The sequence below is a fragment of the Schistocerca gregaria genome, chromosome 9 (genome assembly GCF_023897955.1).
Source record: "Schistocerca gregaria isolate iqSchGreg1 chromosome 9, iqSchGreg1.2, whole genome shotgun sequence".
Classification (NCBI taxonomy): domain Eukaryota; kingdom Metazoa; phylum Arthropoda; class Insecta; order Orthoptera; family Acrididae; genus Schistocerca; species Schistocerca gregaria.
Window position 1 is genome coordinate 92,686,987 of NC_064928.1, and position 22,312 is coordinate 92,709,298.

The following is a 22,312-nucleotide window of genomic DNA, read 5'->3' on the forward strand; positions in this document are numbered from 1 at the left end:
TTTTGTTCCAAGTTAGTGTTTATGATCCCTAGATGCATTATGGTTTAATTATTGTATTGTGAAATCTTAGTTTTTTGTGCTTGGAGATACATTTTGTAATGTAAACATTTTGGATAATTTGGTATGTAGCTTCTTCTTCTTCTTCATTGTTATTATTATTATCTTTCTTATCTCAGACGTTATGTCTGGTCAAAAGTAGAAAGTGACGTGGACCTTGATCGAGCATGACTTCCTTTTAACTGTACGGTATATGTTATATTGCATTTAGGAACTTTCGGGTAATTGAACATGTATCAATAATTATGGATTTCTGTAGTTGTATATATATGTTTGGATGTAGCTGTATTGCATTGATGTACTGGTGGATATTGTGTGGTATGACCCCTGTAGTTGATAGTATAATTGGTATAATGTCAACTTTATCCTGATGCCACATATCCTTGACTTCCTCAGCCAGTTGGATGTATTTTTCAATTTTTTCTCCTGTTGTATTGGGTACTGATATTTTGATTAGTTGTGTTAATTTCTTCTTTTTATTCGTGAGCATGATGTCAGGTTTGTTATATGGTGGTGTTTTATCTGTTATAATGGTTCTGTTCCAGTGTAATTTGTATTTATCATTCTCCAGTACATTTTGTGGTGCATACTTGTATGTGGGAACGTGTTGTTTTATAAGTTTATGTTGTAAGAAAAGCTGTTGATGTATTATTTTTGCTACATTGTCATGTGTTCTGGAGTATTCTGTATTTGCTAGTATTGGACATCCACTTGTGATGTGATCTACTGTTTCTATTTGTTGTTTGCAAAGTCTGCATTTATCTGTTGTGGTATTGGGATCTTTAATAATATGCTTGCTGTAATATATGGTGTTAATTGTTTGATCCTGTATTGCAATCATGAATCCTTCCGTCTCACTGTATATATTGCCTTTTCTTAGCCATGTGTTGGATGCGTCTTGATCAATGTGTGGCTGTGTTAGATGATACGGGTACTTGCCATGTAGTGTTTTCTTTTTCCAATTTACTTTCTTTGTATCTGTTGATGTTATGTGATCTAAAGGGTTGTAGAAGTGGTTATGAAATTGCAGTGGTGTAGCCAATGTATTTATATGAGTGATTGCTTTGTGTATTTTGCTAGTTTCTGCTCGTTCTAGAAAGAATTTTCTTAAATTGTCTACCTGTCCATAACGTAGGTTTTTTATGTCAATAAATCCCGTTCCTCCTTCCTTTCTGCTTGATGTGAATCTTTCTGTTGCTGAATGTATGTGATGTATTCTATATTTGTGGCATCGTGATCGTGTAAGTGTATTGAGTGATTCTAGGTCTGTGTTACTCCATTTCACTACTCCAAATGAGTACGTCAATATTGGTATAGCATAAGTATTCATAGCTTTTGTTTTGTTTCTTGCTGTCAATTCTGTTTTCAGTGTTTTTGTTAGTCTTTGTCTATATTTTTCTTTTAGTTCTTCTTTAATATTTGTATTATCTATTCCCATTTTTTGTCTGTATCCTAGATATTTATAGGCATCTATTTTTTTCCATCGCTTCTATGCAGTCGCTGTGGTTATCCAATATGTAATCATCTTGTTTAGTGTGTTTTCCCTCGACTATGCTATTTTTCTTACATTTGTCTGTTCCAAAAGACATATTTATATCATTGCTGAATACTTCTGTTATCTTTAGTAATTGGTTGAGTTGATTTGTTGCTGCCAGTAGTTTTAGATCATCCATGTATAGCAAATGTGTGATTTTGTGTGGGTATGTTCCATAGTGTATCCATAATTTGTATTATTTAGCATGTTGGATAGTGGGTTCAGAGAAAGGCAGAACCAGAAAGGACTTAATGGGTCTCCTTGGTATATCCCACGCTTAATCTGTATTGGCTGTGATGTGATATTATTTGAATTTGTTTGGATATTAAGTGTGGTTTTCCAATTTTTCATTACTATGTTTAGGAACTGTACCAATTTAGGATCTACTTCATATATTTCCAATATTTGTAGAAACCATGAGTGGAGTACACTATCAAAAGCTTTTCGGTAATCAATGTATGCGTAGTGTATCGACCTTTGTTTAGTTTTAGCTTGATGTGTCACCTCTGCCTCTATTATCAGTATCTTTATTATTATTATTATCATTATATTTAGTAGCTCACTGATTATTGGTATAACAGTAACAGTTTAAAAAACAAGTTACCACTAAATTCACTATGTTCTCAAAATGGACCCACCAAACTGTTCTGCAGATATTCAGCACAACTTGTTTCTGCAGTTGGCAATGGAGCGAGGGATGCAGTTTTAGCTCCTGTTGCCTTACACAGTATGTTTTGAGACAATGCTGGCATCCAGTACTAATACAGGGGCAACATGTACAGACTTCTGTTTCCACACAGCTTTAACCTTACCTGCCAGATTCCTGTATTTGGCCATCTCATACCATGATGTTTGCGATTTGTGGCAATGTCTATGAGAAATTTAACTTTTGCAGCTTTATTTATCACTGTTCTGTCAGATCAATTACAACAGATTGTTTCTATTAAAAACAAAGATTCCAAGAGTTACCAAGCAGGAAAGCGCCGGTAGACAGACACAACAAAATAACACACAAACACACACACAGAATTTTTAGCTTTCGCAACCGACGGCTGCTTCTTCAGGAAAGAGGGAAAGAGAGGGAAAGACAAAAGGATGTGGGTTTTAAGGGAGAGGGTAAGGAGTCATTCCAATCCCGGGAGCGGAAAGACTTACCTTAGGGGGAAAAAACGACAGGTGTACACTCGCACACACGCACATATCCATCCGCACGAGGCAAAGAAGTTGTTGAAAGACAGGTGAGGTATGAGCGGCGGAAACTTGAAATTAGCGGAGGTTGAGGCCTGGTGGATATCGAGATATTGTTGCCGCCGCTCATACCTCACCTGTCTTTCAACAACTTCTATGTCTCTGTACTTCTGCCTCGACTGACATCTCTGCCCGAACTCTTTGCCTTTACAAATGTCTGCTTGTGTCTGTGTGTGTGCGGATGGATATGTGCGTGTGGGCGAGTGTACACCTGTCCTTTTTTCCCCCTAAGGTAAGTCTTTCCGCTCCCGGGATTGGAATGACTCCTTATCCTCTCCCTTAAAACCCACATCCTTTCGTCTTTCCCTCTTCTTCCCTCTTTCCTGAAGAAGCAACCGTCGGTTGCGAAAACTAGAAATTCTGTGTGTGTGTTTGTGTGTTTTATTTATTGTGCCTGTCTACCGGCGCTTTCCCACTTGGTAAGTGTTGGAATCTTTGGTTTTAATATATTTTTCCCATGTGGAAGTTTCTTTCTATTTTATTTACAACAGATTGTTTTATAGAGAATGCATTATCGTTCCAACAAATTTTGAAATTTTTGTTTTCCACTGCAGTGAGAAGATTGAATCCATAGTACGGAAGCAAATCTTTCTTTAACTGATATTGCCGTCCCAACTTCTGGTGGATTATTTTGGTGGTCTCATCATACCTTTCCAACTACCCAGGAGTAATGTGTGATGCAGTCCCACACTCATCCCCCCTACACCCTGCAGCTATTATCTGTTGCTTGCTTTTTTCAGGAAGTAATTCCAGTAGCTCATCAGTACAATGCCTTTATCTGAATTGCTGTAAGAAATTCCTCAGTTTTTGCGTGAAAACTTGTGTGTGCTCATCAGTTGTTTGATCTTTGCAAAATATCACCACCCTAACAGGTCATTTGCCCGTTTCCCATACTGTTCTTTCCCAAGCCAGCCTATTATCTTGGTGTCAATTTCTGTCTTAAAGCTTGGGACTATACCAGATATATTTGTCAGATAGTGTCTGTGGCTACTATTGATCCATGAATTGATGAGTTGCTATTATCAGTTCATTGTTGTCATATTCATAATTTTTTATTATACAACTTACAGATGCTTTCAGGTTTGTTGATATAGGGTCTGGAATAAGCAGTTGTCCAAATTATTTCTCTTTCTACTCATGCTTCTTCCCTACTTCATCATAATAGGCTTTTCTTTTTTTAAAATTTACAAGTATGCCCATTCTCAGATTTACACGCTTATCACGATGTTTCAGCACCTGATGAACAGACAATCTTCTCAAGTCAAGTAATATTACTACGAGATTAGAGGCACTGTAAGTGACAACAGGTGTACATCGAGCACTGCCGTAGAGGTTCTGCACTCACAAGCGACGGCCTGTGATGCCTGCGGTGGCGACGCTCGTCGTGAGTGTCTGATGACTGCTTCCGGAAACTGCGGCTACCACTCGTGCGACGTCCAATCCCACCCGTTCCCGACGTCGAAGGCAGCTCGTCGACTACAGCCACCGATATGCTGCCAGCTCGCTGTCGAGATCTTTTCTCTGTGAGGTAAAAAGAAAGAGACACACTGTAATGACATACTACATTTCAACAGGGCATCCACAAACTACAACTTTTAAAAAATTAATCACAATTGCTACATTGCTTTGTGAAATAAAATGCTGCACTCTTGTCATTTCACACTTCCCATTAATTTGCACAAAGTAGTTGAGTAGTTATGTGTAACAGTCAATAGGGCAAAAGTACGGCATACAATCTGAGGCCACATAACATACGGTCTGTGGCATTAGTGGCACGTGACCAAATAAATTAGGCACAGCATTAAACGAAGGCGTTTCTAATCAAAACTTTTCCATTTGCATTTGAAATCACAGTATCAAAGTTCATCGTGAACAGACTATCAACAGAAGATGTAGATGACAGCTCTTTGTTTATGCTCACTCACAGTATGTGTCAGTGCATTCAAATGCATTAATAACACTCCGTCATCCACTTTTAGGTCACATAGGTCGGCAGCTGTTCCGGTAACACCGTCGTCCAACCTATACCGACAAGCACTGTACGGCCAAACTGTTGTGGCGGAACAGTGTTCACCTGAAACTTCCTGGCAGATTAAAACTGTGTGCCGGACCGAGACTCGAACTCGGGCCCTTCGTCTGTCACAGGCAAGTGCTCTACCAGCTGAGCAATCCAAGCACGACTCAGATCCTGTCCTCACACCTTTAATTCCGCCAGTATCAATACCTGTGAGGATGGGGCGCGAGTCGTGCTTGGGTAGCTCAGCTGGTAGAGCACTAGCCCACAAAAGGCAAAGGTCCCTAGTTTGAGTCTCGGTCCGGCACACAATTTTAATCTGCCAGGAAGTTTCATATCAGCGCACACTCCGCTGTAGAGTGAAAATTTAATTTTAGTGTTCACCTGTTTGCTTTTTTTTTTTTTTGTTGTTGTGTGCTTACTTCATGTGCTGCAATTACACAGAGTACCTTGTGAGTATTATTCATAACAGCTAGTTTGGCAACGAAAGAAAAAGTTCAAGATTAGCGTAACACAGAATTTCAAACTTGGTGGACTGAGAAATATGACCCGATTAATAAAGGTAAGAAAGTGGTATGTGCTTCATGTTACGAGAGTGTGGCATGTTGAACACCATCGGTAAAATGGTTCTACGAAACAAAGCTCATTGTCAAAAAAGCAAACCAGAGCAAAAGAAATTCATTGCATGTGCTATTAAAGACAGGCTCAGGGAGTCGACATGATGATTAAGTGAGTTAGCAAAAATAGTAATACCAGTGCCGCAAGTTTCTCAGCTGCAAATGTCATAGCCCGGCACAGTAAAACTTTTGGCGATGTAATTTTTTTTTTAAGGAAGCCTAGTTAGCATGTGCCACATTACTTTTTGAAGATTTTGAAAATAAAGGTAAGATAATTGAGCAAGTCAAATACATTCCTTTGTCTAGAAACACAATAAAAAACAGAATTGTAAAACTGGTGGAAAATGTAAAATGACAACAACAAAATTGCGTCAAGTCCTCTCCTTATATTCCGCGGTGTATTGACGAAAGTACAGATGTAACTAAACCCGTCTGTTTAGTGATGTTTGCTGAATATTGCGTTGTAAATGACATCAAAGAATTAATTGTGATAATTATGTTGCCAGCAACTACTAAGGGCACAGATATTTGTATGATTGTTAAGAAAAACTGGCTTAAGCAAAATTGTTTTGATAATCTGTGCCTTGTGCCACCCACACACTGTGCTTGCACATGTCAACAAAGTTATAGAAAATGTCGCAGAGTTTCTTCTCAAATAACAATGCTTATTATGGTTATGCAAAACTCAATTTATTTCACCAGAATGTGTTGCGTATAAAGTGATTTCAGTAAAAATGCTTGGTGTATACACAAGGTTAGTTAAAAAGTTTTTAAATCATATTTTGCTAACAAAACTTTAGGTATAAATAAGAATTTCACAGAGCACAGTTATGCATAAATCAGGTTCAATTGGAACATTAAAGACTCTCGAAACAAACCATTTATCACATGACAAGTTCAGTTTGCATTCGCTGAAAGTTACAGTGTTTCACTTAATATAAATGATCTAGATTGAATTTGCAGTAACAGAAATCGCAATAATTTTTCATTTAGATAATCTAGAAATATTTACTTTACAATTGTTGTAGGAAAGTTTGATTCATAGACGAAAGAAAAGAGTTTTTATTGTGAAAGTATTTAGTTGTTATTTTTCATTAACCGGTAGAGCCAAAATTTTTATGCAATATCAAATCTCAAAATATGCATGCATTTGTGTACTATCATGTGTCTGAACATGTACAAAATAAGTAAGTAAAAGACAAGCAATACACATTATTAATATTTAGTACTACAGAGAGTTTGATGGCTTGCCACGGTTATATTAAACATTTCTTTAGAAAAAAATGGCATGCAGATGTAGAGAGGTTCGCCATCCCTGGTCTACACTTATTTATTTCATTGAGTCACACTTAAGACAGCCTTATGTACATAATATCCTTTGCTGACTATTTACCAGTAGGCCAATGCCACCCAATGAAAATGTGCTGGTTGTTATTTTAAAATTACAGAAAAAAAAAATCTCTGTGTGGCACTATCGCCTGGCACAAGTCTTTCAACTGGAAGCTACTTTGGTGACTTGCATGTCGTTAAAACCAATGGCACCTGGTTTTCAGCAGACAGTCACCTATCCAAATACTAGCCAGGCCCAATGTCACCTAACTTCAGTGATCAGATGGTAATCATCAAAGGAAACTGCTACAAACACTGCCTTTGTCAAATTGTTGGTGGGTCAGTTGTCACCTATGAAATTCAGAGGAACTGGTACTAGGAGGAGGATCAAGATAGGTTGGTTGTTGAAAGAGGCCCCCACTTCTTGCATCCCTCACGAGCACAGCTGCTACTTCACTCACACAGACCCAAATCCCAGCATCACACATTCTCCATTCTTCCACCCTCCCTCTCACCGTTTCACAACTACTACAGAGAGACACTTAGCTCCCACTTTGTCACATCCCAATTACCTCTGCTGCCACAACTGAATAGTCAGCACAGTCAAGTGGTGTGCAGAGGACCCCGGTTCAATTTCTGGTAATGCCGAGTGGGAGGCCTCTAACAATAGGGTGCACTGCACTTGACCTCTCGAGGTCAATTGAGGAGCTGCTCGAATCTGAAGTAGCAGCACCAGGTCTGCTAAACCGACAACAGCTGGAAGAGCATTCGAGTGACGATATTGACTGAATGAGGATGACACTGCAGTTAGTAGTTCTCAAATTGACACTTTGAAACAAGGGTGGTGGTGCTTTCCTTCCCGTTACCTCCACATCTCTTTGCCACGTACTGTATTTATTCAAATCTAAGCCGCACCTGAAAAATGAAACCCCAAAATCAAGGAAAAAAAATTTTCACGAATCTAAGTCACACCTGAAATTGGAGACTTGAAATTCAAGGAGGAGAGAAAAGTTTATGGCCGCATGTCCAAATCGAAACAAAGTTGGTCCATTGTAATATGAGAGACAATTTAGGTCGAATGAATGATGATACAGCTACGGTAGTTTGGTTCGAGTCGTAAGTGTAGCAGTTAAGCTTTACCAGGTAACCATTGCTATGCGTCAGGCGCTCCGACCGTATTTATACGGGTACCCTTCCTTTTTCACGTGCTTTGTCTCATTTGAATTCATTGCTTGTTTTTCTTTGATCTGATTAGTGCCGTTCTCTTTGTTATAGGTGTTTACGTCACTCTAAGCTGAAAATGCCTTATTGTACTGTGTCATCCATTGTTGTTCGCATTCTGATGAGTGTTCACGACCTGTCGCCACTCGCGAATCGTCTCATTAGCGAAACAATGACGAGAGAGTGCTATTTGTTGTTATTTACATTGCTGCTTTCTTTGATAATGATCGACAAGAACCAAATAATAGACTGCATATGATAGAAGATGTTCTGAATGAGAGTTTAGTGAAAATTTTTCTCCGTTTGAAAATCTTTGCAGGTGCCTCTTTAGTACATTACATTACATTCTGCACAGAAATTAGAGTCATCTTAGATTTAAAAATATAGTCAATTGCCGTGCTTCGTTTCTGACTGTATCACTATTAGGCATAAGAATAATACGAATATAAACATGACATGATACGTATATTCTTCCACGTTTGCTGTTGTCTCACTCTAGTTACGTAGTTTGTTAGGCAGACAAGATTTAAATGAGATAGCAGCACAACACAAAACAATACACGGTAAAATTTTTGTATTCATATTATTCTTACGGTGAAGAGAACACTGCATGCGATTCACAATTCATAAAAGTTCCTATCAGCAATCATCTCCTTTCACAGGTAGGAAAAAATTCAGAACATACAGTTGGCCATATTGACACACATCCCAAACAGTCTTGCCAGTGGATTTTTGTATTACATTGAAATGCTGCTACATTCGAAGATGAACAATACGGAATTTGTATTTACTTCGTTGGATAATGTATGAAAATGCAGTGGTTGAAACTTGGGGCGGAGAAAAAAAAGCTCGTCTTCCACTTTTTTTATTTTATTTATTTACTGACACAGAGGTTTTGGCACCAGTATTTATCTTTGTGCCTGCAAAGCATGCCTGTGTAGCGCTACATATATTCGACGGCAGAAGTTAGTTGTGGCGGCACCTACCAACATTTTCCAGAACTTCCACTTGCTTTGCACTCTATTCTAAGCCACAGGCGGTTTTTTGGATTACAAAAACCGGAAAAAAAGTGCAGCTTAGATTCGAGTAAATACGGTACCTTTTACCTCTCCACATTACCTCCTCCTGTCAGCCCAAGCAACCACTCGTCCAAAGTAAGTCCACATTTCTATCGCCAATTCCAATGCAAAATTACAGCTCTCACCAAATATTCTTTCCATTTGCCAACTTATCAGAGGCTTAAATATTTCGACACTTTCCTCACCGCATCTCACCTCGTGAGCAAAGCGTATCGTGTAATGTAATTCAGAAGATTAAGCAAATTGCACTAACAGCACACCAACGATATAAGCACAACAGGTTGCAACGTGACCCACCACGCGTCTTCGAGCCTCTGAGCGACCAGTTGTGGTCCGCCTGCGTACAGGCCTCCGCACGGTGCACCGACACGCGCTCCACCACCGGCCTCAGTACTGCGACCTCCTCGCTGCTCTCCGAACTGTTCTTGCGGTGGACATCCACTTTCAGGTCTGGCAAACAGGCAGAAAATATCTTATTCCAAAAACATCTGTCTCGTGCTCAGTGCAACAAAGATACTGACATTGCCACATTGTTCTGTACGAATTATATTTTTCCATTAAGCCCGTAGAAACTACAAAAGGTTTTTCTTAGGTTAGGTTCAGCTCAACTGCGTGAAACTAGAGTATAAAAAAAACAGCTGAAACAGGTTGTCGATGTGTTTTGATATTGTATGCTCACCTTCAATGGCTCTCTGTCTACATTGGATTTACAGAATCTACAACAGTGTTCACCTGGATGATGATATCTTTTCATGTTTGGGTCGTCAGTCACATTAAATTTTTTGGAGGACACTATTTTCCAGTGTTCTTCATTTGAAATATACTTGTGATATAATTCTCTTAAATTTTTCATTCTTTTTTGCCACTCTAAGATCAGTCACTTCATTCAGACTGAATGCCATTTGTTCATCATAGCCTAAATTTTAACAAAGTAAAAGTTGATTCTGATGTCACATAATACTTCTGGTTACAACTTAATATTGTTTGAGGTTACCCACCTGCTTTCATATTAAACACTCTATTTATACTTCCATCAGCTTCCACCGTGCAATTAAACTGTTCAGATTTGGTTTCCTTTTCAGAAAATTTTCTAAACGTTACTAACATTTATGGATGATGGATGAGATAATGACCAGAATGGCACAAGTAATTCAGGAAGGAAACATGAAAGCAATCACATTTTCAGACTGTTTGCTGATCCAGGAAATCAAAGAAGAGAAAGTGCAGGAGCAGTTGATGTACGGCAAGGAATAAGACAAGGATACACAATTAAATTTAGCATAAGTGTGAAATAATGATTCATGAAAGGGAAGATGGGAAAAGTCACAAATGGAATAACAATTGGTGGGGAAAGACTAAGGAGAATGGAAAGTTTTGAGTATAGTGTCAGAGAAACTTAATACAGGAGAATGGAAAAAATGACGGAAGTAAATGAGAGAGGAAGACAAGCAGAAGCATTCTGGAGGAGTGTCAGAAGCTCAAAACAGAGGACGGATGTCCCTCAAAACAGCAGAAGGGTTATATACTGGGTGTACTACATTCCAGTCTGACATATGCCTCAGAGACCAGTGCAACAAAGTTAGACAGGTTAAGAAATGAGAGGATCAGAGAATAATTGAAGGAGGAACCATTACAGGACTGGAGAGGATAGGACAGGATAATCAAGCTTTACATGGTACAGATAAGTTGAGCAAATGGATGAGAAGAGGATACCTGGATAGCACACAAGATGCAAGTAAAGAGACAGTTGGCTGGACAGAGTGAAGGACTGTGTGCTAAATAATGAACACTAGATGAAGGTGGAGATGATGATTATTAACATTTATTGTAAATCAGAATCATCTCTTATTCACAGTGGTGTAATGGGTTTAGCAGGGGATGGCTTCCCTCAAATAAATCTTCAAATCCCAATACAAGAGCACTGCTCAACTAACTTTTTGACATTTTCTTTAAAAAGCATTTTGAAGCAGCTGAGATACCTCCATCTAAGTATGAGTCAAAATACCCTGTTACAAATATGATTTGCATGTGAACAGAATTGGCAGCCTGTAATGGTCCCCAAATTTTATTTTGATCAACTGAATCACACAGAAAATTGGGCTTCAGTAAAATCTGAAATTGTAAAAATGATAGTCTGATAAAAAGATATTTCGTTATCCTGAAGTAGGGTACGATTGACACCACAAGAATGATGTCATGCAACACCATAACAAAAGAACAGTCCTCGGCTGAAGGGGGCACGGCGGGGGGCGCGGGAAGGGGGGGGGGGGGGAGTTTTGCCGGGAGTTAGAGAAGGTACGAAAAGAGTGGTGGGCATGACAGATGATGGTTTGATTTGGCACCTTCAGGTGACACTGAGTATTCATATCTGACAAGGAGATGTTTCTAGCAGTAGGATCAATTTTTTGAAATCACTTATACAGTGATGTAGGTTATGTTACCAGGTATCACACACTGCTGCCTTTCACCTCAACAAGACTCCATTAGCAAATAATGGGTGAAAAAAATTTCATAATTTCACATTATGCTCTAGAGTCTTAAAAATAGCAATATTAAACAGGCTGGTGGCATAGTATAATAGCTAAGGTACATTCAAAATAATGTCTAAGATTTCGAGTTTGAATCTCAATCAGGCACTATAAAAATTTTTATTTTTCTATCGTTACCGAAATTACTTCCTTAATTATTCGGTTAACTGATTTAAATATAATTTTTTTTTTCTAGCAACCTGTCATATCATTTCAATCATTTTTTCTTCCTTTCATTCTTTTTCCATTTGGTGTCTACATGCATGTGGATCTAATTATTTTTATTTGTGTATCATAACATTTAAACATTCGAAAATGCTGGTCCATCAGCTGAAAACAAAAGACAAAATGATCTACTTATATTGATGTGCAATGGTGTCAAATATGTGTTTTTTGTTGAAGACTTACATTTTTTACAGTAATTGTCATATATAAACTTAAAGCAAATTCTTATTGGACTATGGACAAAATAAAGCAGATCAAGATTTAAATCAAAAAAGTGATTAAGTAAAATGAAATTCAAGCCAAATGAGGAGCATACATGAATGCAATAACATGAACAAAAATAAGATGATAACATGGTAGAAATTAAATCAAATAAATAATTAAACTCATAAAAAGATTCCAAATTAAAGAAGAATGTTAAAGAGAAAAAATGGGAACAAATCAAAAAGTCAATATGACGGTCATTGTACCATGAAAAAGTATTAGAAATTTTTAAAAATACATTTAGATCAATTACTTCAATAAAAGTAATGATCAAAGTTATTGTGATAAAGATTAAAAAAATAAAAATATCAAAGCACCTAATGATCTTCAAATACACAACCTTCTGCATGTGTGGAACATAGCATTATCACAAATACTGATGGTGTACTGTAATAATTATGTTTTCTTAAGGCTCTAGAACATCACACAAAATTCTGAAATATTCTTACGTCAATTACCTACAAAACAAGGGTCCACCAGGATGAACGACTGCTGGGTGTGATGCATGGACTGTATAAGTGGTTTCAAAAAGTCCTTGTGAGTGGCAACAATGATGGATACCATATCAAAGTGCACTAGATAGAAGCTTTTATTTTGTGCTGAAGGCCAATAGTAATAAACAACCTTACACACTGTTCATGCTTGTGATTAAAACCAGAAGTTTATCAACCTGCTTTGCAGGGTAGCCTACACAACAGTGGCAAGAAATGGTTTTCCAGCCCAACATGTACACTGCCCAGCATGGGAAGCATGTTTTGTTGGAACAGTATCAGCCCACTTTATCAAATTGTTTTAAAGTGGCTACATGTGCAGATGGACATGGCTGAGGGGAGGATAGGGAGAGAGGAAGGTAGAAACACAGGAGGAGGAGATGGACAAACACACAGATGGAGATGGACAGAGAGGATGGAGGGTTGAAAACGAGATGGATATGGAGAGAAGGTGCGGGGCAGATAGGAAAAGGGACTAGAGGAGATGAATAGGGAGAGGTGGGGAGTAGGAGACATACAGGGAGAGGGGAGATGGGTGCAAAAAGGAGATGGTTAGGAGGGAGGGTGCCAGGAGGCAATGGAAAGAGATATGGGACCAGGAGACGGTCAGAGAGAGGTGGGGTGGAAGATGTGGACAGAGGGTGTATGAGGAGGAGATGGACAGAGGGAGGCAGAGGAGGATATGGTCAGAGAGAAGACTGGAGGAGATAGACATGGGGAGGAGAGGGGGAGATGGGCCCAAAGATGGCAGAGTAGAAGATGAGTGCAATATGTGTCAAACAAGCATACGAGTGAAACCACAGGGAAAAGAAACATAGTTACATGGAAAACTCTACTGGCAACAGATACAGCACGGTTTGAGCTATTTTTTCAACATAATCACTACCAGAATTTAGATTCTTGGCATATTGTCAGATCAACTTTTGTATTCATTTGTTAGAAATTAGCTGCCTGAGAATGAAATCAGCTTTTGATGGTCATCACTAGCTCTTGGTAATTGTAAAAATGCAGACTGGAGGTGCAAAGAAACATGTAAAGTGCTGGAAGCAAGGTCATGACTGTATGGTGGACAATAAGTGTGGAAGGACTGATGTGTACTTGCATCCCACACTTCTGTTGAGTGGCTTATTATTAAACAATCACAGCCATGGCATTCTACATTTAAAACAAATAAGTGCAATCTATAAGCAGGTTTAGTCACTGTTGCAGCACAAACATTACACCACACACACAGTGTGACATCTGTGAGCGTACAATATTATGCCATCTGATGGGAATGCCAGACATCATTATATGCTGACGCAGTCTGCTTTGCAGATCATGGCTTGCTGACAAATGGAAGCAGACAAGATTTGTTGTACATTGTTGGTTGATAATGTCCGCAGTTAGGTTATTACCATTTAAATAAAGTATTTGTTTAACATAAAAAATGGCTTCACAAAGCAAAAAGACTTCTTTTAATTACTATTACTACTGTTACTACTACTAGTAGTAGTATTTATCTGTGGATAAATGCCGTGATCCATGCGCACATTGATATTATTATTATTATTATTATTATTATTATTATTGTTATTATTATTATTATTATATTTTCTTATCTCAGACGTTATGTCTGGTCAAAAGTAGAAAATGACGCAGACCTTGATCAAGCGCGACTTCCTTTTAACTGTACGGTATATGTTATATTGCATTTAGGAACTTTCGGGTAATTGAACATGTATCAATAATTACGGATTTCTGTAGTTGTATATATAAGTTTGGATGTAGCTGTATTGCATTGATGTACTGGTGGATATTGCGTGGTATGACTCCTGTAGTTGATAGTATAATTGGTATAATGTCAACTTTATCCTGATGCCACATATCCTTGACTTCCTCAGCCAGTTGGATGTATTTTTCAATTTTTTCTCCTGTTTTCTTTTGTATATTTGTTGTATTGGGTATGAACATTTCGATTAGTTGTGTTAATTTCTTCTTTTTATTGGCGAGTATGATGTCAGGTTTGTTATGTGGTGGTGTTTTATCTGTTATAATGGTTCTGTTCTAGTATAATTTGTATATCATTCTCCAGTACATTTTGTGGTGCATACTTGTATGTGGGAATGTGTTTTTTTTTTTTTATAAGTTTATGTTGTAAGGCAAGCTGTTGATGTATTATTTTTGTTACATTGTCACGTCTTCTGGGGTATTCTGTATTTGCTAGTATTGTACATCCGTTTGTGATGTGATTATTATTATTATTATTATTATTATTATTATTATTATTATTATTATTATTATTATTATTATTATTATATATACAGGTATTTATATATTTACAGTTGTAATTTGACAAGGAGAGGACAGTTAACCAGATGTTGCAATATAGTACGAACCCTTCCAGCATTTGCCTGAAGTAATTCATAAAACAATGGAAAATCATAATGAAGATATGAGGGTGAAGACTGGAAAATTCATACTCCAGAACACATGGCCTACAAGTCTAAAATAGTTCAACCACATTAGGTTTAGCACTAGAACACAACAATGTTTTGCAAAAAAGTTGTTTAATGCTCTAAACAGCTAGTGAAACATCTTCATTTCTAAATACGGATTGATGCCACTGTGGAATTATGGCAAGATTCAGTGATTTTTACAGTTTTCTTTGAGGTGGTGGAAGAAAATGAGAATGGAATCTTAATGAGACAAATTTTTCTCCACAGAATCTCTCTTTTTTCCAGCCACAAAATTACTTCTGGCCAGTACGGTGCCCCAAACAGGAGAAGAAGAACTGACTGTTCTGCAGCCCACAGTCATTGCCTCTAAAACACAGAATAATGACATCTACCACAAGCCGTACCTATCGTACTGCTGACTCCGTTACTGCGGAATACGGAATCGTCGAGGCTGCCAAGACGCGTGGCACTGGCGTGGCATTCCGTGGATGAGTTGAGTGAGTCGCGGTCACCGCCCCCTCCGCCACCCCCTGGCTGGGAGGCGACACCTCCAGCTGCCGCACTCACGCCTTGACCGGATCCGTTCCCGTTGCCGGGCTCCGTGTACGAGTTGCGGGAGCTGCATCCCACCGGCGGGGTGTCGCTCGACCTCTTCCCTCCCGCTGCACCACTGCTGCTGCCCAAGTCCTGCAGTTCGATGCCTTCCTCGGTGGCACTGCACGAGAGCGTACAGAAGTACTTATTTCTAAATATATGAGTCCTCAAAGTTATTACAAATGTTTTGTACTGTCAGTATAAAAATGTGAAAACACACACACACACACACACACACACACACACACACACACACACACACACACACACACACACACCTTTTGCCCAAACCAACAGCTCATTTCATAGAATTAATAGAAGAATAATCTACATATAGTTTTAAAGTCACTTTCTTTGGTTGCCAAATTTGTCCAATATTCAGAAATGTACATTTTCAGCAACTTTCCAGCAGCCACAAATAGTTTAGCTAATAGTAAAGTTCAGTTTGTGAAGAGTATAAAGGATTCATTGTTGGGCAATGCCTACTACTCCACTCGAGAATTCCTTATTAAAACCAATTATGCTACATTATTAACATCAAATACTAAGTTATATAACATTTGATTTCTACAAGTTTTCAGTGCAGTAAAGTGATAAATTAAAAACATGACGTTTGCATTTCAGATTTATTTTAACTCATTCCACAGTCACGAGGACCATTTCATTTAGCGTCTGTGAAAGGAGCATTAGAATAAGACTTACTTATCTATCCTTGTTTTACAACATGTTCTATGTCCTTAAGTATCTCTTCACTGTGAATCTATGGAACATAATGTATATTAAATATACTACTTAGTCCAGATACTAATACAGTGTAGGAAGACGAATGCTACTACATCCCTCACACACACCAGTGCTACTACAATTTTAGTGTTATGACACAGAGATGACGTATAATCAAACAATGGAAAATTTGGGATGGAATGTAACAATGTTACAAAAAGGATAGTTGCTACTCACCATATGGCGGACAGACAGTTGCAGATAGGCACAACACAAAGACCGAGAGAAAGAGAGCTTTTGGCCAACAAAGCCTTGGCCACAGTCTCTAGCTGTTGAGGCCACAATCAGCAGCCAGAGACTGTAGTCGTGTATAAGTTACTTTGTGTGTGTGTGTGTGTGTGTGTGTGTGTGTGTGTGTGTGTGTGTGTGTGTGTGTGTGAAGTCTGACTGAAAATGTTCCACACATTCCACAGTTAGCCTTTACATGTCACCTCATCTTCACACCCACTTCTACAAGTCAGTTATCAGTACTTTAACCATTCAAATTAACAACCTCAAATATTATAGATTATCAATATTTTTGTGTCACTCCCATCACACTATCAACCATGCTGTTCCTCTAGGGATAATATATCAAAGCAACTATCACAACCTGTGAAAACCAAAACTACAGACAGACACTAATGAATGCCTCTTATTTATTTTTTAAAAAATCATCTACTTACAAAACCCCCTTCCACCCTCTTGCAGTATTTCTTCTTGATAGTACGTCATATGTGATCAAAACTGTGTATCAGACCAAGGCCCATATACTTGGGATCTTTGCTTTTCACGGCCAAGTGTTCTACCAACTGAGCTACACAAGCACGACTCTTGACCCTTCGGCATGTTTTACTCCCACCAGTACCTCATCTCCTCCCTTTCAAAGTTCAGAGAATCCCTCCTATCAAACTTGCATATCTGGCACTCCTGGGAAAAAGGATATTGCAGAGGTGTCACTTAGCCACAGACGGGGGGATGTTTCCAGATGGAATTTTTCACTCTCATAGTTAATGGTAACGTACCATCATTAGTGAGACATTCCTACATCTATGACGACTCAATCAAAAAGACTGGATCTTTAACAGTATTTTAGAACCTCACTCCACACATATATTACCATTATCTGCAAGTATTCATCAGATGAGATGTCTACAAATTACGAAAGAGGTGGTAGTAAAGCGATAAGAAACACACTGAAAATCAAAATAGTAGTCACTTTACACTGTTATGTAGTTAACATTAGCCTTCAGATCCAGCAATTAGAGCTCTGATATGTTTACATTTCAGGTACCTCTCATGACCTCTTTAGTTAATGAATTACTATTTAATGACCTCTTTAGTAAATGAATTGGTACGTAATGCATTCAAGTGAATAAGTAAGCTGTGTATAAAAGTTAACCGATTTGTAATTTGTTTTCTAGTATTTTACTACCCCTTTTTATTTTTTTTATTTTTGAACAGATTATCTGATGATAATTGCTAAGAAGTTGAAACTGGTAATGAAACTATTTGTGTGGTTCGAGGCTGTGAAATGCAATAAAATAATAACTGCAATAAAAGAATTAATTGCAAGACAGTCGCCAAGTTCCTTCGTGTTACACGGTCAGCCTATGAAAGAACATATCTCTTTGTCAAGAGTAAAATTAAGAAATGACCTCACTCACATACACGGCCACTGCCTACCACGAAACTGGATGCCACTTGGTGGCACTGAGGGCACATGACAGTGTAGGCAAGGTATATACTTGGGGAAGAGATGCATGGGGAATTATTCTGGTGGTGATATGAGCCACAAATGGGGAAATCCAGAAACATAAGCAACTTTGACAAAGGGCAGACCTGTTACAGCCCATTGCCTGAGAATGAGCATCTCTACAATCACGAAGGTGGTCAGCTATTTAGGTGCTACTTTCATGAGCAATAATAGACAAATTAGCAAAGAATGCAGACATAAAACGAATGGACCACCTCTATAGTGAATTAAAGATATTGGTAAATAATGAAAGTTACGTAATGAAACCGTGTCCTCTATCACAGATGTATAGAACCTTTAATGGTGACTATTTTTGAACTGTTGTGTTCATTTTCAAACCATTGCGTGCATCTCTAATGTCCGACTGTCATATAATTCCAACAAAACATTTGAATTATGTTACAGTCAAATATCAATAATTACACAGGTATTAAATTATTACCCTTAGAATACGAAATCTTACCGAAAACTCTTCCGGGGATATTAAATCCTCAATCAGATAAATTGAGGAGCTTCAAGTGGCATTTAGGAATAACAGATCCTATCCAGAGCCAATTCTAAACCTCAAACAGATCAATAAGTGTATGAAAATATATAAAAAGATGGCATATTTGCTGACTTAAAAATAATAAAAAAAAGTGTATGATGTGACAGACAGACTCTCCCTTCCCAAAACCTTGAAGAAATTTTCAGTAGATGGGAAAAACTGAAAATAATTGCACAAACTCTTACAAACATAGTACCTAAAAAATTTCTTGGAACAACATCTGAACCCTTCCAAATTATATCAGGAATCAGGCAAACAAACAGTTTCTCACCACTATAATTTTACTGTACACCAGAAAAAGCTGTACAGAATAGAAAATAAGGGAATGAAAGCAAAATTTAGTAATTATGGAAAGCTTGGTCAACTGAAAGAAACAATAAATTGTTTGATGTGTGGAATAATCAGGTCTACTGCTGGATGTTTGTGTCGCTATGGTACAATATTTCGGACACGTAACTCGTTGCCTTCTTCAGGTGCTACCTGAGACTGCCATGTTGGAAGATCTTGTCCAGTATTTGTGCCCAGACGGCGCTGGGTGCTCTCTCTGCCGTCCGCGCCCGCCTGGCACTGCTAGTAATGTGTCGTCTCTTCTCCAGTGCTCCCTCGACGTCCGCACCCGACTTGGGCGCCATCTGTGGCACCTCTGCGAGGCCTGTCCTGTGTCGGGCATTCCATTCACGGCCAGCGCCCGCAAGGTGCCGCTCCTGATGTTTTGTCCCCTCCCAGGTGCTCCCATGGACGTTCGTGCCCGGCTAGTCCACCATCTGCGTTCGTGGCAGCTTTCTGGGGCTCGACCCGCGCTTGGCGTTCTGTTAGAGGTCCGCACCCGCTTGACGCTGCTCCCTAGGTGTCGGCACTTTCCTGGTGCTCCGACAGTCGTCCGTGCTCAGCTCATCCATCATATACAGTCGTGGCCGCTGTCAGCGGCCCGTCCTACGTCGGGAGTTGCATTCGCAGTCCGCGCCCACCTGCCGCTGCTCCTGCAGTGTTACTACTACTTGAGGAGTTTCTCGGTTCATTTCGTTTGAAACTTAAAAGGTCCGGAGCCGGACCCCACGCCGAGCTGAGGTGGCAACCGCTGTCTCGGTTTATTAGGTTGTCTGTGACCTTGATCTCGATGGCCTCCTTTATGACACTGTCGCAAAATCTTGGTGTTGTTGTAGTCCACTGAGTGGCCGAGCTCCAGACAGTGCTCCGTTATGGCAGATTTTGTTGCCTGTCCGAGTCTGGTGTGCCTCTGGTGTTCTTTGCACCTGACGTCCACCGTCCTAGTTGTCTGGCCAATGTACTAGACAAATATCGTGCCAGAGCGACACAAACATCTGGCAGTAGACCCGATTATTCCACATGTCAAGATCTCGCCGGGAAAGCCTGAAGAGTTACAATAAATTGTTTGGTTTTTGGAAACAATCTCGTAACAATAGACTGAACCTTGAAGAATTCAAAGGAACCACTAGAACTGCTGAAGGAAATATCTAGAAGACTAGTCTACAAATATCATTTGAAAAGACAATACATAATAAATGAAAATAGCTCACCAAGAATTTTAAATACCACGCATGGCAGGCAACTGGGATAGGTTGGGAACATAACATTAATATTCGCATGGTTTTTGTCAACTCCACAAAGCTTGTGCAGTCGACAATGTCTTTAAAGAATTTCAGTTTCCACAGAAGTTTGTGTGTCTAGTACACATTGGATTGGATCGATGGGGTTGAAGGGACCAAACTGAGGTCATTGGTCCCTCCACCCTATAAGCACCAAGCTGGGAATAGTCCTCGGAGAGGAAAGGCACACAAGACAAATCCTGATTGACCAGATTACACAAGAAAATCAAGAGATAGAAGCAAGTAGACATGAGTAGGGGCGAGAAGGAGTAAGCTGGGGAGTTGCCCCATTCAAAAAGTAGCTGGAGACTACCAGGACACACAACGGCATACCCTCTGCATCCAGTTGGTGTATCTTCAGCCTTCATTACCACAAGAAAGTTAGCAATGCAGGCAAGTCGATTCAATCTTAAAACAGAAACAATAACACAGTCATCCAACAACAGATGAAAAAGAATTAAAATGGTGGGAATGGCAGTTGCCAGGACGGATCACCGAACAAGGGCAGCCGTGGCTCCCTGGATTGGACCGACTGGCAGGGCACCTTTCCAGTCCCTCAACTGGCCGACAAGGCCAGTGTACAGTACTGCACCAAGAGTGGTAGAAACTACATAAAACATAACAAAATCGTGTGCTTTGGCATCATCAGCTAGCTATAGAGACAGTGTGTCTGCAAGATTAAGGTTGCACTGTGAGGTGGCCACATTACGACAGTCCAGCTGGTTGTCGTCCACTGTCAGATGGGCACCTCATCAACAATGGGGTGGATCCTAACACCGTAGGATGTGAGTGTTTGTAGGGTGCAAAAAAAAAGTAGGAGCATATGCGCTTATGTCTGAACTGTAGAAAATGAAAACAAAGAGAAGAGTTAAAAACAAGTACACGTTAATCCCAAATGACGGAAGAAAAGACAGCGGCACGGACAAAGGTCTATAAAATACATCATAGAGAAACGGAGGAACTCAACTAAAAATTAAATGTCGTTCAATATATTGCTACGATGGATAAAAAGTTCCCTAAAACGGACGACAGCTCAGATGGGAAAAAACAGCAGCAGCATTCCATCAGGAAATGGCAGACCGTCAAAGGTTGAGCACAATGAGGACAAAGTGGCGGGGGAGCACTGCTTACGAAATTATTGTTGTGGTCTTCAGCCCTGAGACTGGTTTCATGCAGCTCTCCATGCTACTCTATCCTGTGCAAGCTGCTTTATCTGCCAGTACCTACTGCAGCCTACATCCTTCTGAATCTGCTTGGTGTATTCATCTCTTGGTTCCCTCTAGCATTTTTACCCTCCACTACTAAATTGGGGATCCCTTGATGCCTCAGAACCGTTCCCTTCTTTTAGTCAAGTTGTGCGACAAACTCCTCTTCTCCCCAATTCTATTCAATACCTCCTCATTAGTTATGTAATCTACCCATCTAATCTTCAGCATTCTTCTGTAGCACCACATTTCGAAAGCTTCTATTCTCTTCTTCTCCAAACTATTTATCGTCCATGTTTCACTTCCATACATGGCTACACTCCATACAAATACTTTCAGGAATGACTTCCTTACACTTAAATCTATACTCGATGTTAACAAATTTTTCTTCTTCAGAAACGCTTTCTTTGCCATTGGCAGTCTACATTTTATATATTCTCTACTCGACCATCATTAGTTATTTTGCCCCCCCAAATACCAAAACTCCTTTACTACCTTTGCTGTCTCTGACAGAATTACAATGTCATCGGCGAACCTCAAAGTTTTTATTTCTTCTCCATCAATTTTAATACCTACTCCGAACTTTTCCTTTGTTTCCTCTACTGCTTGCTCAACATACAGATTGAATAGCATCGAGGAGAGGCTACAACCCTGTCTCACTCCCTTCCCAACCACGGCCTTCCTTTCATGTCCCTCGACTCTTATAATAGCTTAACAAATGGCGATGGCGAAAAAGACAGTGCACAATACACAACATAGCGAAAATCTCCTCTCAGTGAGAGGTCCGGGAGGATGT

General features: G+C 39.4%; 1 protein-coding gene across 6 annotated transcripts in view; it reads right to left on the reverse strand.

Moving 5' to 3' along the window:
- The window catches only part of LOC126292314 (pecanex-like protein 1), a 274,150-nt gene that overhangs the window by 232,984 nt on the left and 18,854 nt on the right, over window positions 1-22,312 (reverse strand). For 5 of the 6 annotated variants that reach the window (XM_049986247.1, XM_049986251.1, XM_049986249.1 and 2 more), the window contains exons 3-5: window positions 15,450-15,760; window positions 9,397-9,549; window positions 4,185-4,360 (exon numbers count right to left, since the gene is read on the reverse strand). In XM_049986247.1, coding sequence (XP_049842204.1) covers window positions 4,185-4,360; window positions 9,397-9,549; window positions 15,450-15,760 — 640 coding nt within the window. The remainder of the gene's footprint in view (window positions 1-4,184; window positions 4,361-9,396; window positions 9,550-15,449; window positions 15,761-22,312) is intronic. The other variant, XM_049986250.1, reaches the window with a different exon arrangement.